The 14,639-nt window shown below is 33.6% G+C and overlaps 1 protein-coding gene across 1 annotated transcript in view; it reads left to right on the top strand.

Moving 5' to 3' along the window:
* LOC110039303 overlaps positions 1-12,176 on the top strand; it is a 28,231-nt gene extending 16,055 nt beyond the window's left edge. Inside the window, exons 7-8 of the mRNA XM_020744327.1 lie at positions 9,462-10,475; positions 11,415-12,176. Coding sequence (XP_020599986.1) covers positions 9,462-10,475; positions 11,415-12,035 — 1,635 coding nt within the window. The 3' untranslated portion in view covers positions 12,036-12,176. The remainder of the gene's footprint in view (positions 1-9,461; positions 10,476-11,414) is intronic.
* Positions 12,177-14,639: the final 2,463 nt, after the last annotated feature.

The following is a 14,639-nucleotide window of genomic DNA, read 5'->3' as shown; positions in this document are numbered from 1 at the left end:
TCTCTCTCTCTATGTATATATATATATATATATGTATGTATTCATTGTTATACACTAAAGCAATAGTTTAACCAAAATAATTGAGTGTATGTCAATATGTTTAACCAAAATCATTACTCGCCTAGGTATTATGCAATAAACTTTATCAAATTTTACTTTTCAAAGATATGCTCACGTAGATAAACTTTGTTTGCCTTGTCTTTGCTAAAAACTCTATCCATACAAAATTGTATTGCCTTTCTTACTAAAATAACCTAAAATAATATATCAAAGTCTTACATTTTTTTTATAATATACACATTTTTTGCTAGATTATTATTTTTTATAATAGTTAATACAATTCATTTTATTTCTTTCCCTTCTTAATTATAACTAAATCTCTAAAAACTTATAACACGCCACTTGCAACATAAAATATCTTGAGAACTGAGAAAGTCATTATGTTTCTTTTAGGATATAGCCCATACTTGACTTTAATAAGAATTTTAATCATTTTTTATCACTGTTGATTATAATATTTCTAATCCTAGTAACTTTATAAATGATATCATTTCTTCTAATAACCTTATCATCACAAACTTCCCACTATGAATCAAGCCAGCGTCTAGTGGAAGTAAAATGAGATAAACATCTCAAGTCTATTATCTAATCTTCACTATAAAAATTAGTTGTTGCTATTAAAATCTAAAAAATACACATATCTATCTAATGCAAGTTAAACACTCTCAAGTTCTCATACTTATCTCTTATCCTTTTACTTCAATTAAAGATAACTTACTTATAGTGCCATTTTTTATGATAAAGAAACTATTTAAAATTGGTATTAAATTTAAAGCTCAACTTGAAACTGAAATTTTATGTGCTTTCTTTTCATCTTCTACCCACTTCTGTCAGTGCTATTTATTAGTTACTTGGATGTAAGCGATCTAAACATGTTCTAATGATTCTCTCCCAAGCATATTCCACAATCTAAATAAAAATATAATTATGATTTAAGCATCGAATATAGATCCATGAGTAACTTTGTCATTTACCTTGATTTCAAAATTCTTTAGATCCATGATGGCCTTATGAAAATCATTTATATAAATCTCAAGATTTATTTTATGCATAAATCTTAAATCCAAATAATTTACCTTAATTTGTTGTAAATTCTATTTTTTATGTATTAGTAACGTGCATTATGCTAATTTCAACCAAATCTTAATAAACATTTATTGCATTATCCACTTACGGAGTACATCATTGCTCAAATGCAACTCAAGTGTGCTATATGCTAACTCCATTTTTCTTTCTCACTCACATCTAACCTCTCAATATTAACCTTACAAACACCCATTCTTTCAAATCATCAAACCTTTCTCAAATACCAATTTATAATTCTAAACACAAATTTAGGATTTATCCATAAAACCTAAAGTAGTAATGACTATTCAAATTGATTTTGTAATGTAGTAAGTCCTAACATATCGACAAATAGATTATAAACTTGGCAATGAGTTTTCCTACAAAATTAGAACAAGATTTGAAACTTTTAACCTTGCATCAAAGAATCAAAAGAAAACAATGTTTTAAACCTACCCAATTTGTCCACCTTCCAACAAATCAATTATTGGAAACTAATCTTAATCAAAATCATATTATTCAAAATAGTGAACTAATTAAAAATTAGTATTATTATTTATGATTTTTCTTCCTAATAATATATGTATCTATCCCTAAGAAGATCTCGTGAGCAACTGCAACTTAAGAAATTTATAAACTTAGTAAGTATCAACAAAAAAGTACAAAAATCATTAGGTCATGCATGCATATATATTCTCATTCTACTTATTTCATGCTTATTCATTTCCTCATTTGTCTGAAATATTTTAACAGATCGATCGCAGTAAGACTGAAATATTAACTAAAAAGTCTAATTGCAATCGAAGCAAGAAATTAAAACCGGTATTATTCACACAATAATCTATAACTACTGCTGAATCTGAGGTTCAGCTCAACTCCAAGCTGCAATCAGCACCTGGACCAAATAAAACCTCCCCTGGCCAGAAACATATTGGCGAGCATGGCTAGCTAGCAATGATGCAGACAAGTTAAGGGTGGGGATCGACCTACTTGGCCAATAGTAAATAGGTCATGCATGCATATATGTATGTATGGTCACAATCAATCAAGTGAAGACAGCTCATTGAAGATTTGATATGCTCCCCATCACAAGCCATTTAAGACTCCTAGTGCTACATTGAAATGAAGCTTCTTTCTGGGTCCCTTCGCACGCACCTACTTTGATTCATAGAGCTCACCTACAGGGAACGAAGATGAGTCGAGAATGATAAGATGGCTGATAGGATTCTGAATCGAACTCGCTGGAAAATCAAAGTGTAAAATGTAGAAATATTTAAGCACATATGATGAGGACAAAATTCCTAAATTTGACACATTTAAAATTTATTTAGGATTTCGGCCTTCTTTTAAAAAAAAATTAATTCATATTTTTTTTGTGCCTGTATATACGTGCAATGCTCGTAATATATATTTCTTCACTTAAAACGACAATGCCGGATGTAACTTTTTTTTAATATTTTATATTAAAATGATTTGTTTAGATTTTTTTCAGTATTTTATACGTTTTATTATGTGTTTAATCTGTTAATTTTGACTCTTTATTGACAACTTAAATTTAAAAAAAAAAAATTATAAATTACTCTTTCGAATAAATTCATTTATATATTTACTTTTTAAAAAAAAATATTTTTTTTTTCATTATTTATGTTCTAAAAATTTTAATTTAGAATTTTTTGAGAAATTATTTTAGAAATTGATGCTCCAGCATCATATGTCCAAAAAGGAATTGCTCCAAAATATGCTGGAGGCGAGAAATGACATCATGAAGATAAACTCAGATAAATCCGAGTGGATGAAACTGTGTACGTCGAACCGGACGACCCGGGGTCATCTTGGGTTGTTCTTTAAGGATCTAAACTAGAGGCTTGTTGTACATCAGCATAGACCTCTCGATTATTCCAAATCTTGATATATCGATGTTAGTGGTATTCAGTCCAATCAATGCACCCTTCTCCGGCCTATCTACTCTCTAAGAACATGCCTCCATCGGTTGAATACTAACACTGCGATTTGTTTGAGCTTTTACAATCAGATTTTTATGAAAATGTTGCACGTGCATTTTAAAAATTTTATCCGAAACTCCATTTTTAATTACCGAAACGCGAACACGATTTCTCCCCCGTGTTCCGCCGTTCACGAATTAAAAAAAAATTGTGCCGTTCTTCTTTCACCGTTGTGCCCTCGCCCGAGCCTTTCTCTCGCAGGCCCTAGGTTGTCTAGTCTTCTCCTGCTCTCACACCATATCTGCCAATCTCGACCCTCCCTTCTCTGCTCGTCTGATAATCTCTCCGGCACTCCTAGTCTCTTGCCAATATCTTCACTTCTTCTACTACTAATTTGTTCGCACTGGATTTGAAACTCAATTATCCTTTATTTTGAATTTATTCCATGAGATTTTCAAAGTGCAAAACTTTATACTACGTTTTATAGTTGATTCATGAAAATGTGGTGAAGAAATCACCTCTAGAAATTATTAGGTCTAACGATGGAACAATTATTTCATAGGGGACACCGTGTGCGCAGGATTGCATACGGTGTTCGATCTCTGCCTTTCATCAAAAATAATTTTTTATTTAAAAAAAATTTTAAAAAAAGGTCAACTGTTATACTCCTTTGCTATGATGAACGGTAAAGATCGACGTCCGAATATAATAATTCTTCCTGGAGCGCGCAAATAAAAATAAAGAAAAACAAAATCCCTCTTGTAATGGCAGCGGTTGAAGTACGTACTTAATAATTCTCCCTACCCCTCAAAAAATTATTATGTCTGAGAAATCACCTACCTTCCCCCCCCCTCTTGAAAACGAACAAAATTTTAAATAGAGGGTAAAGGGGTTTCATGCAATAATAAATAATCAATCTCTTCTACTGTTTTCTTAACAAGATTTTGCTTTCCTGTGGATGTAAAGATTCTATGGGCAGATTTTGATGTGGATTGGATAGTACAGTGTTTAATGTGTTGGGTTCGGTTGGCGCTGCACAACTTCATAATTAACTTCGATTTTCAATAATATTTTGACTAAATTTAATTGTAAATTATTAGATATGTATAAATTTTATTCAATACATGTCCTTATCACATTTTTGCAGAGGTAGTTGCATCCCATATCTCTATACTGGAGAGAGAATATTATGCCTGTAATTTGTACATACGAATTATGAGAGCACCCCTACTGTTAAATATTGATTTGTTTGAGAATCATACCCAATGAATAGAATATAAATAAGGAGAGAGAGAGAGAGAGAGAGAGAGTGATAGACAGAGAGGGGGATGAGTGATTAATAAAACATTGTGCCAATCATGGCTTATTTATAAAATGAACTCCTCATTTATAGCGGAGAATACAATATCATGATGTTACATTTTTGCCTATATTTTAAATGAGGCTAAAGAAGGTACTCTTGCTATTTTACATGTATGAGTTTATCACTCAGTTGTTCTCTTGATCTACCAACTAAATTGATTTGTCTTGATCAACTGAGATTAGCTCGGCTGACTGTGTTTGGTCTGTTTGAGTCAGTTGGCTGATATGGTTTGATTATCTATTCTTGACCTCCGGATGTCTCTGGGGAGGCTAGAGATACTAAGTAACTGGATCTCCCCTGGATCAGCTCATTGTTATATCCTCCACCTAACTTTGGATTGTCTCGTAATTCTGCTTGCTTTGGCTACGATAGCTACACTTGGTCGGAAAAGTGGACATCAGAATCATCTATTTGGAAGGCCTTCCTTCATCATACTATGTTCTTCTTCACCATTAGAAAAGCATTCACATATTTCCCTTCAAGTACATACCCCCGAGTACCCTCATTCACATTTATTGATTTCATCTATAGATATTAGTTTTTTTCTAACATACTATATCAACCTGTATCGATGTGCCGTAGAATATTAGGTTATGATTACTAATTGAAGGGAATAAAATTATTTTTTTCATGAAAGTTTTATCCCACCATAAATTTTAAATAACTAAAACTGATTACTCATTAAAAAATAGACAAGCATTGTTTTAATTATTTAAATCTTCACAATTTTAAATTAATGATGATTGCTAAGAAAATATGTGCGTGTACCCAATTATAGCTTGATAAAATAGATGATCGCATTTGAAACTTGTGGATAAGAGTTCAATCATTAAAGTATTTGTTATGGTATGGCTCATATACCATATAGGGACAGACGCTGGAACGAAGCGGAACAAAGCGGAGCGAAGCGGAAGTTTCTGTCCAAATCAGGAAGTTACGTTATGTGGGTTGGGGGTGCTGGGTCAACGCCCCGCTATACGGTACAGGGGTAATTAGGTAATTACATATTGTACTGTAAGGTTTACTCTAGGATTATAAATAGACATGTTTGTAATTCTAGGTCTTCGAGAGAGTTGGATCCTCTATTCTGTAACCTCTTTTCTGAATATTGAAAGGAATACGCCGCTCTGCTCCCGAGGATGTAGACATCTTTGTCGAACCTCGTTAAATCTCTGTGTTCTTCTGGATTTGTGTCGATTACTATTTTTTTCGCCCTTATTTTCTCAACAGAAAGCTAAAAAAATATGCCTCTCGGCTTTTAAACTATTAGTTGAGAAGTCCAAGAATTTGAAGATATGTATTTATATGTGCTGATATAAATTCATAAAATGTATTTTTATGTGTGTGTGTGTGTGTGTGTGTGGAGGGAGGGAGGGACGGAGGGAGAGAGAAATCAAAATAATCCCTTTATTTTTTATATTTAAGTAGGGGCTCATTTTAGTCCCAAATTTAAAAAAAGTTGTTAATTTAGTCCCAAATTCTTTTAACGAGTAAAATTTTAAAATAGTCTTCGACAATTTACATCTCATGGTTTATAAAAAAATCCAAAATAGTCTCCAATTACTTTAAAATTGAACTATAATAATCATCTTATGGGAATGTTTAATTCAGCTAAATTTAAAGGAATCTAGAGATTATTATTGTAGTACTCTTTTAATATTGATTGACATAGTCCTCAAGAGAACAATTGAAGCACTAATTTAAAATGTATTTATATATATAATGCATGGCTGCTATTAATTTAGGGTTTAGGGTATGGACCAGCAAGATCTGAATGATCATAGCATCCCCTCAAAATCTCCAAAGCAATAGCATTGCATACTTCTATGGTCCAAGGAACATCGTATTCAGCTTCTAAGGGTTCAAATAACTTTAAGCTCCACCAAGAAAATAATGCAATGTACTCATTAATTATTTGGTGGTCAAGTGGCTCGTCTGTACATCTCTGCTCTGATTTTTGAGCTCCACCTATCCTTAATTCTCACTATGTCGCTTTCTTATTGAAACAAATTAAATCCATTGTGTAATCTACTTCAGCTATCGTATCGAGAGGTTGTTCCCTCAATTATTGTCTCTTCACATAATCTCTAACTGGTTTATACCCCCTTTACAGAAAATATGGCATTTTTAAAATTTGTCCCAAAAAAATAATTATCTACGAGCTGAAGGGAAGAAGATGAAACATTTATTTGAAAATTTAAGGAAATAGAAGGGCTTGCTTGAAAATCTTTTACTAATATATAATAAGTTGTGTTGTGAAATTAGCGGAATAAAAACAGGAATCGACACAAAACCAGAAGAACACAGAGATTTAACGAGGTTCGACAAAGAATTGCCTACGTCCTCGGGAGCGAGCGGTGGTTTCACTATCTCAGAGAAGTTACAATTTACATCTCATAGGATCACACATATATATAGACATATACATACCCTCAGATAAAATTACAATCACGCCCTCGCTCCCCCCAACCCTCTTTATTCCAAGAGACACTCCTTTTCACCAGGAGACACACCTCTTCACCAAGAAACTCCAACTCCCTAGATATGAGTCATACCTAACAAGTTGCATGCAAGAACAATTTTCTGGCCCCATGCATGATCATGTTATGGTATTTGTCTGAGCATATATCAAATCGTTGGTTTATTGAATCCAATGTACTACTAGTTTTATTGGAGTTTCTGATTCCTCCGATTGATCTGCTCCTTGATGCAAAAAAGAAAATCAAACAAGCTTAGAATGAAAAGGAATTTAGACTCCTAAAAAAATTCATGCCATTTAGGATTAGAGGAAGCATCGATCATATGATTCATTAAAATTTGATGACACGGATTAAGATGGAGATTATATTTATGGCTTATAAAGCTAATATAGCATGTGTGGAGATTATGAAAATTTTAAGTTTGGATGCACATTTTTGTCAAGTTTTTCACTCATAGTTCCGAGAACATTACTTTAATTATTAGTTTGTAGTTTTGGTGTGTCAATAATGACTCTTAAATTATGGCACATTAGTTTTATTTTTTATTAAATAATTCTCCATTTTCTTTTTCAAAAAATAATATAATGCACATGCATAAAAATATTGTAATGAAATATTTAAATATTTTAAATCTTAATTCGGTTGAATATCTATCACGTAAATAAAAAAGTCTGAAGAATTAGTTGTACACAACGTGTATTATTTTGCGAGAAACATTTTAAAAAAAAAAAAAAAAAACATGATGCATAGGCTAACTAGTTGAAAATAATTGAACTAATATAAATTATTGATCATGAATACATGTCCTTCTCTTGATTAAGGAAAATATAAATGAATGGGTTCATAATCGGTGATGTGTAGCGGTCATCAAAACTGAGAGGGCAGCGAACATTCCTGTTTGTCATCGATGATATATAGTTAGACAGTGGTTAATAATAAATGTTGACATGAGTTTATGCATGGCAGGAATAATACATTTTGCATGTAATCATGCATGATATGTGTTAGTGTTTGTTAATAATGGGTATCAAACAATGGGCAATGATGATTGTTAATCATCATGCAAGAGGATAATCGTTGCAAACCTTCGATCTATTTCTACAATGAAAGAGAAGTTGAACGAGCATAACTTGGTAATGTTCAATTTAATGTTCTATATAAAGAACATATCTCTAAATTTCTCTCACTATTTTAGGATTTCTTTTCAACCGGATTCGCCACAATACATAGAAATATTACATATCTATAATTTTGAGGAGAGACATTTTATCCATTTGTAACAAAATATTTTAAACTATCACCCTAATGGGGAGTTTGGTAACATAATATTTACCGTATTTAGTCATGGATTCAACTTAAATCCAGTCAAATATTAAAAAAAAAAAAAAAAAAAATCCAACATTTCGTCAAATCAATATTTTTCTACTTTCGTTGCAATTTCTTATGTTTCACTTTCTTTACAACGTAAATCTGAATGTAATAAATCCAACTACAAGGCAAATTTGCGGGATTTGTTCGGCCGAGCTCGATCTTCCTTTACATTGAGTGATAAATCTTATTTCAACGTAAAAACAAGTTAAAACAACACAAAATGTTCCATCCTATTTCTTAAAAATTGTTATACAATTTTTTTTGATGGGACTAAGGGTAGCATCGGTGGCTAAATGATGATCAATGATTGTTGTTCGATCGTGACTAACAACATGGTGAAATCTATGATCAACCAATCGAGGGGACCCCTCATCAAAGCTCTCAATAACACCAGTGCCACAGAGTTAAAAGATTAAAAGAAAAATTATAGACCACGCCAACCTCAGTTACAATAATTCCAAGGATTTTCTCACCGAATGGTTGACTTCTTCTAGCATTTAATTTTTTCAAAATTTAATTCTCTTTAATTTTTCAATATATTTATATACTTTAGACGGTGTTTGGATGTATATTAGATTGATATTAATAAATCTGTTTGGGGCACCTATAGCTTATTGAATAATCTGCTCTTAAGCTGATTGAAAATAATCTGTCGATAAGCTAAGTGCGGTGGCTATTACAAATTTTAATTTTTTTGGAAAAGTCAGACCATTGCCAATAAACTCCCACCACGCCAAGATAGGTGCGGTGTGAAAAATGCTATTTTTTGCGTTTTGAAAACGCATAAGTTGCCAAAATGCAGTTTACCCAAACAGATTAGGTGCGTTTTCAAAACGCCACCACACCAAATAAGCTGTCCCAAACAGGCCCTTATCAATTTTCATAAATCCAGATTCATCAAATTGAGTCGAGTACGTCTCGCAATCAAATTTATGAAATTCAAATTTACGTCACAAAAGTGATAAAAACACGAGAAAAATCAGATGAAATGTGAATTTATCAGAATATTGGATTTATTGTCATTATTTTTTATGTTTAGTTAAATTTAAGTTAAATCAAAAATTAAATCCAATAAATAATAAAGTACAAAGCACCGCTCTTGCAACACTAAGAACAACTCATAATCTGCTTCAGCGCATGAGAACGAGTTCCCCTACTCTTCTCTATAAATAACCCGAGTCAATCCACGACCCATCTTCCATAGCAGCAATGTCTTCTCCTTCCTCGGCCTCCACTTCACTTTCCCCGTCGACCGTCATTCAATTCCTCACCTCCCCCATTCCCTCCATAACTCTCTTCACCTTCTTTCTCCTCACCTTCGCACGCTACATTATCATCAGAAATCTCCCACAAACAAATCCCCTCCCTCCCGGCCCTCGCCGCCTTCCTCTCCTGGGCAATCTCTCCCTCCTCCTCCTCCCCAACCTCCACCACCGCCTAGCCCGCCTCTCTCTCACCTACGGCCCCATCATGCACCTCCGCGTCGGCACCAAACTCTGGATCGTCATCAGCTCGCCAAAAATCGCCAAACAAATCTTCACAGAAAACGACGTCGATTTCTCTGACCACGAACAACCCATCGCCGCTGCGGTCATCTCCTACGGCGGCGCAAACCTGGTACGCTGCCCTTACGGCCCCACCTGGCGCATGCTTCGCCGAGTGTTCGTGCACGAGCTCGTCAACGCGAAAAGCATGGCCGATGCCGCCATGGAGCTCCGGCGGAGTGCGATGAAGCGTGCGGTGCGAGGGATTTGGGCGAGAGGCAGGGGAGGAGTGGCCATTAATGTTGGTGAGTTAGCCTTCGAGGTTTCGCTTAATATGCTCATGAGTATGTTATGCGGGGATGTGAAGAGTGTTGGGTGGAGGGATGGGGGGAAGGAATTTAGGAGGGTGATGAAGGAGACGGTGGAGCTGCTTGGGAGGCAGAATGTGTCGGATTATTTTCCAGTTATTTCGGGGTTTGATTTGCAGGGGATTAAGAGGGAGATGATGAAGAGGGTGGCGTGGCTGGATAGGGTTTATGAGGATATGATTGAGGAGAGGATGAAGCTGAGAGAATGTAGAGTTGGTGAAGATGGAGGAGGAGGGAGTGGGGAGGAGAAGAAGGATTTGTTGTGGAAGCTTTTGAAGATTAGAGACGGGGAGGAGCCCAGGGTTAGGCTGTCCCATATACAGCTCAAGGCTTTGATAATGGTAATTATGGTAATTTATATATAGTTTTCAAAAACTAAAAAATATCATGCATTATTTTATTTTATTATTATTATTATTATTATTTTGAGTAGCATGATATTTAGATCAAGCTTTAGAAGTAGTTTTTGTTTTCTTTTGCAGTATCATCTCTAATCAATGCAATGATTTTGTCAACACAAATTATTTGTATTAATGACACATTTTTATGCTAATCAAAATTTTTGTTGGATCTCAACAGATTATCAATGGATTCTTTCACATTGAGCTTATGCTTTCAAAAGACATGTCATAAATATCACGTGTCATATAACATAATTAATGTCATATGTCATAAAAATAAAAAAATAAAAAATAAAAGTAAAAAAAGATCATTCCGGCACTAATATTTTCAAATTCATACATCCATTAATTCTTAATTTCAGAATTGAACTATGTATCACAGGATTTCAAAATCAATAAAAATTTAAAATAATAAAATATGCTTCAATCTAATCCTTCAAAATATAACAACTGAGTTGTGCAGGTCAACTTGATTTTGAGTTCAAGTCCTTAAGGTCTTGTTTATTATGTGTGTGTGTATTTGGGTGTGTACGTATAAATATATAATTAATAATGAATGGTAATTGAAGCCTACTAAAATAATACTCATTTACACATATACCACACAGTTCTTATATATATATATATAATATATATATATATTATCTAAACATGTATATTTGCATACATAAAACTCAAATCTTTAACATCACATGACTTTTTAAGAGTTTATGACACCAAGATTTTAAAAGTGTAAATATCAAAGTTTGGGCGTTAGACATTTAAATACATAAGAATTGCGTGGGATGTATATAAATTTCCCTAAAAACATGAATTTTGGAGGCTTTATACTTTTCCCATTCAGCTCACCGGAGGCACCACTCCATCCTAAACATGTAGGATTTCCTAGTCGGCGGAACAACCGGAACCTGGACTACCATCGAATGGCTAATGGCGGAGCTGATGCATCGACCCGAAACATATCACCGCGCCCTCAACGAGCTCGACACGGTGGTGGGCCGCCGTCGAACGGTCGAAGAATCTGACATCCCCCATCTCCCATACCTACGCTCCCTCATAAAAGAAACCCTCCGCCGTCATTCCGTAATTCCCCTGCTCGTTCCTCGCGTCCCCAGCCGTCCCATCACCGTTGCCGGTTACCTCATCCCCGCCGGCGCACGCGTCGTCACCAACGTCTGGGCCATTCAAAACGATCCTCAGGTATGGCATGAACCGCATGAGTTTAGACCCGAGCGATTCTTGGATGGAGGGGAAGGGGAAGGTGTTGCGGGTGGATTCGGGTTCTTTCCATTCGGGGCCGGGAGGCGGAAGTGTGCGGGATTGCCGCTTGCGGAGAGGATGCTGCCGTTTGTGGCGGCGAGTTTATTGCATTTGTTTGAGTGGAGGATGGGGGAGGGGGTGGATATGAAGGGGAGAACCGGCGTTACTTTAACTAAGGAAAAGCCGCTTGTAGCGCTTGCGGTGGCTAGGTTTCCGGCGTGCAAGGAGATGTATGAATGAAGATTGAAGGCAGCTGCGCCTATTGTAATAATTGGATATTTGGTTGGGGCAAGTTGTCATCTTTAACTGTAATCTATAATTAAAAGCCTCTCCATTGCTCAACATTTGGGATTTCAAATAATGTTTTTGAGCTCAGGTAAATTTCACTTCAATAAAATTGTATAGTTGTGGAAGATCTCCAAACCAATCTTCACTTCACGCCTAGTTTCAAAAAATAATGTATGGGCTAAAATATGTGTGATGAAAGGCTTCCAAACTGCAAACCCATATACAGTTAATTGAAACATAAGCCTCATCAACAATCTCCATAGGAACAGTAGTAGTGAAAAGGGATTTCCAAGCAAATCTTCAGTTCATCAAAAGAAGTTCTAAGCAAAATAGCAACAAGAAAGATCTCCAACTCCAGGAGAAAGGCTAGAAAAGAACAAACTAGACACAACCAAAACTAAAAGGAATATATGGATCCATAGACAAAATAAATGCGAGGATTTAAGAAGACTGAGCTTAGAAAATAGTCCATAGAAAAAATACCACCATTGGGAAAAGAACTTCTAATGAGAGCATGAGAAAAAGAATACTGAAAGAAAGATGATTATTGGATTCAATGTCATCGACGCAAAACACACAATTATTATTGACATTAACACTACTATTAATAAGAACAATATGAAGAATTTTCCATGAGTGCAAAGCTAATTTAATAGAATATTCTTTGTGCCAAATCAACCTATTCTAATGTCTAACAGATACATTTTCATGAATAAAACTATGCGCTTGCTTATTTGAAAAGTGTTCAATATTCCTCCAAAGACAATTCATCTTACCATCAATAATAGGAATACTATAGATGGAATTACTACAAGATATAGAAGCATCATTATTAAAGTGCAATACCATTTACCATTCATATTAACATATCTGAGCAAAATAATGTTTGGGTAGTAAAATCAACAAAAAATCAAGCTATTATACTTATCAAAGAGAGAAAAATCAGTTAACCAAATATCATAATAAAATAGAAGAATACTAACAAAAGTAATCTTAAAAAGTAAACATCTTCTAAGGTTAACAGCCAACATAGTAATATGTTTCCAAAAAGAAGAGATATGAGAAGTAGAATTAATCCTAAAAGAACCATAATTGTTAATGCTCCAATTGACTAAATAAGAGTTAGAGTTATAATGTCTCCAAATAATCTTAAATTTAAGCATAGTGTTAATGTTATCTAATGAAGGAATCCAAATACCACCTTTTAGGTTTATTAAGGGTAATATTATTCCAAGCAATAGTAATCATTTGCCTCTCACTACCATAATAAAAAGGAAATTTCTTAAACCTATCTAGACAAGATTTTCATTATAATACTCTTAGGTAAAACGGAAGAACCAAAAAAATAATATAAATAACTCCAAATCATAGTTTAAATAAGTTGAAATCTACTAATAGAAGAAATAATTTTTTTTTTTGTTTCTAACCAGCTAGCCATTTATTAAGCTTATCCAGAAGTTACTGGAAATCAACAATATTTAGCTTTGAAGCTCTAATAATTACCCTAAGATAAGTCCAAGGAAGAGGCATAAAATTGAAACCGCAAATTGCGCATAATTAATATTGCATAAATGGAGCAACAAACTTAAAAAAAATAAATAACTTAGAAAAATTAATGTCCAACTTAGAATCACAACTAAAAATATGAAGAATATCCATCAAATTATGAATAGAAATAATATTAGTCTTACAATAAGTCATCAACGTAAATGAGATGAGAGATATTACCATTAAGTTGAGTCATCAAAATATGATTTTGGCATTCTAAAAGAGAAGAAAAAGAATTCATAACACAATAGCAAAAAGATAAAGAGAAAGAGGTTTCTAGATGAGACCACTTGTAGAAGAAAACTAGACATTCATTTCACCATTAAGTATAACAGAGAAATGAACATTAGTCGTACAAGCTTTAATCTAATAAATAAAAATTAAAGGAAAACTCATTCTCTCTATTATATGATAAAGGAAAAAATTACAAACACTATTAACAGCCTTTTTTATATTAATTTTGGAAGAAAAGTTTTCCAAGGAATTAGTGGAATTAAAACCGAAAAGCATTTCATTAGTGAAAATAATATCACCAATAATATCATACCCTCTAACAAAAGTCGCTTAAATAGGATGAATGTCATTAGTAAGAATAATTTTATGCCTATCAGCAAGGAGTTGTACAATGATTTTATAAACAGTATTGCAAAAAGAGATGCCTAAAATTTTTAAGAGTTTAAGCATCAAAATTCTTAAAAATCATAGTAATGATATAATGCTTAATTCTATTAGGAAGTAAAGAAATTTTAAGGAAATAATTGATAGCTTTAATACAATCATCACCAACAATATGTCAAGTATCATTAAAGAATTTAGAGGAATAACCATTAGATCTAATAGATTTAGTACTCCCAATATCAAGAAAAATATTCTTGATATCTTTACTTGAAAAATCTTTCATTAAAGCTTCAAAACCTCATCTAATAATATGATTATGAACATGTGAAAAAATTAATAGCCTCATTAGCAATTTCATTTTGATCATGAAGATATATATATATATATATA

The sequence above is a fragment of the Phalaenopsis equestris genome, unplaced genomic scaffold (genome assembly GCF_001263595.1).
Source record: "Phalaenopsis equestris unplaced genomic scaffold, ASM126359v1 Scaffold000002, whole genome shotgun sequence".
NCBI lineage: Eukaryota > Viridiplantae > Streptophyta > Magnoliopsida > Asparagales > Orchidaceae > Phalaenopsis > Phalaenopsis equestris.
Note: the sequence above shows the minus strand (reverse complement) of the source record. Positions and strands in the feature narration are given on the sequence as shown.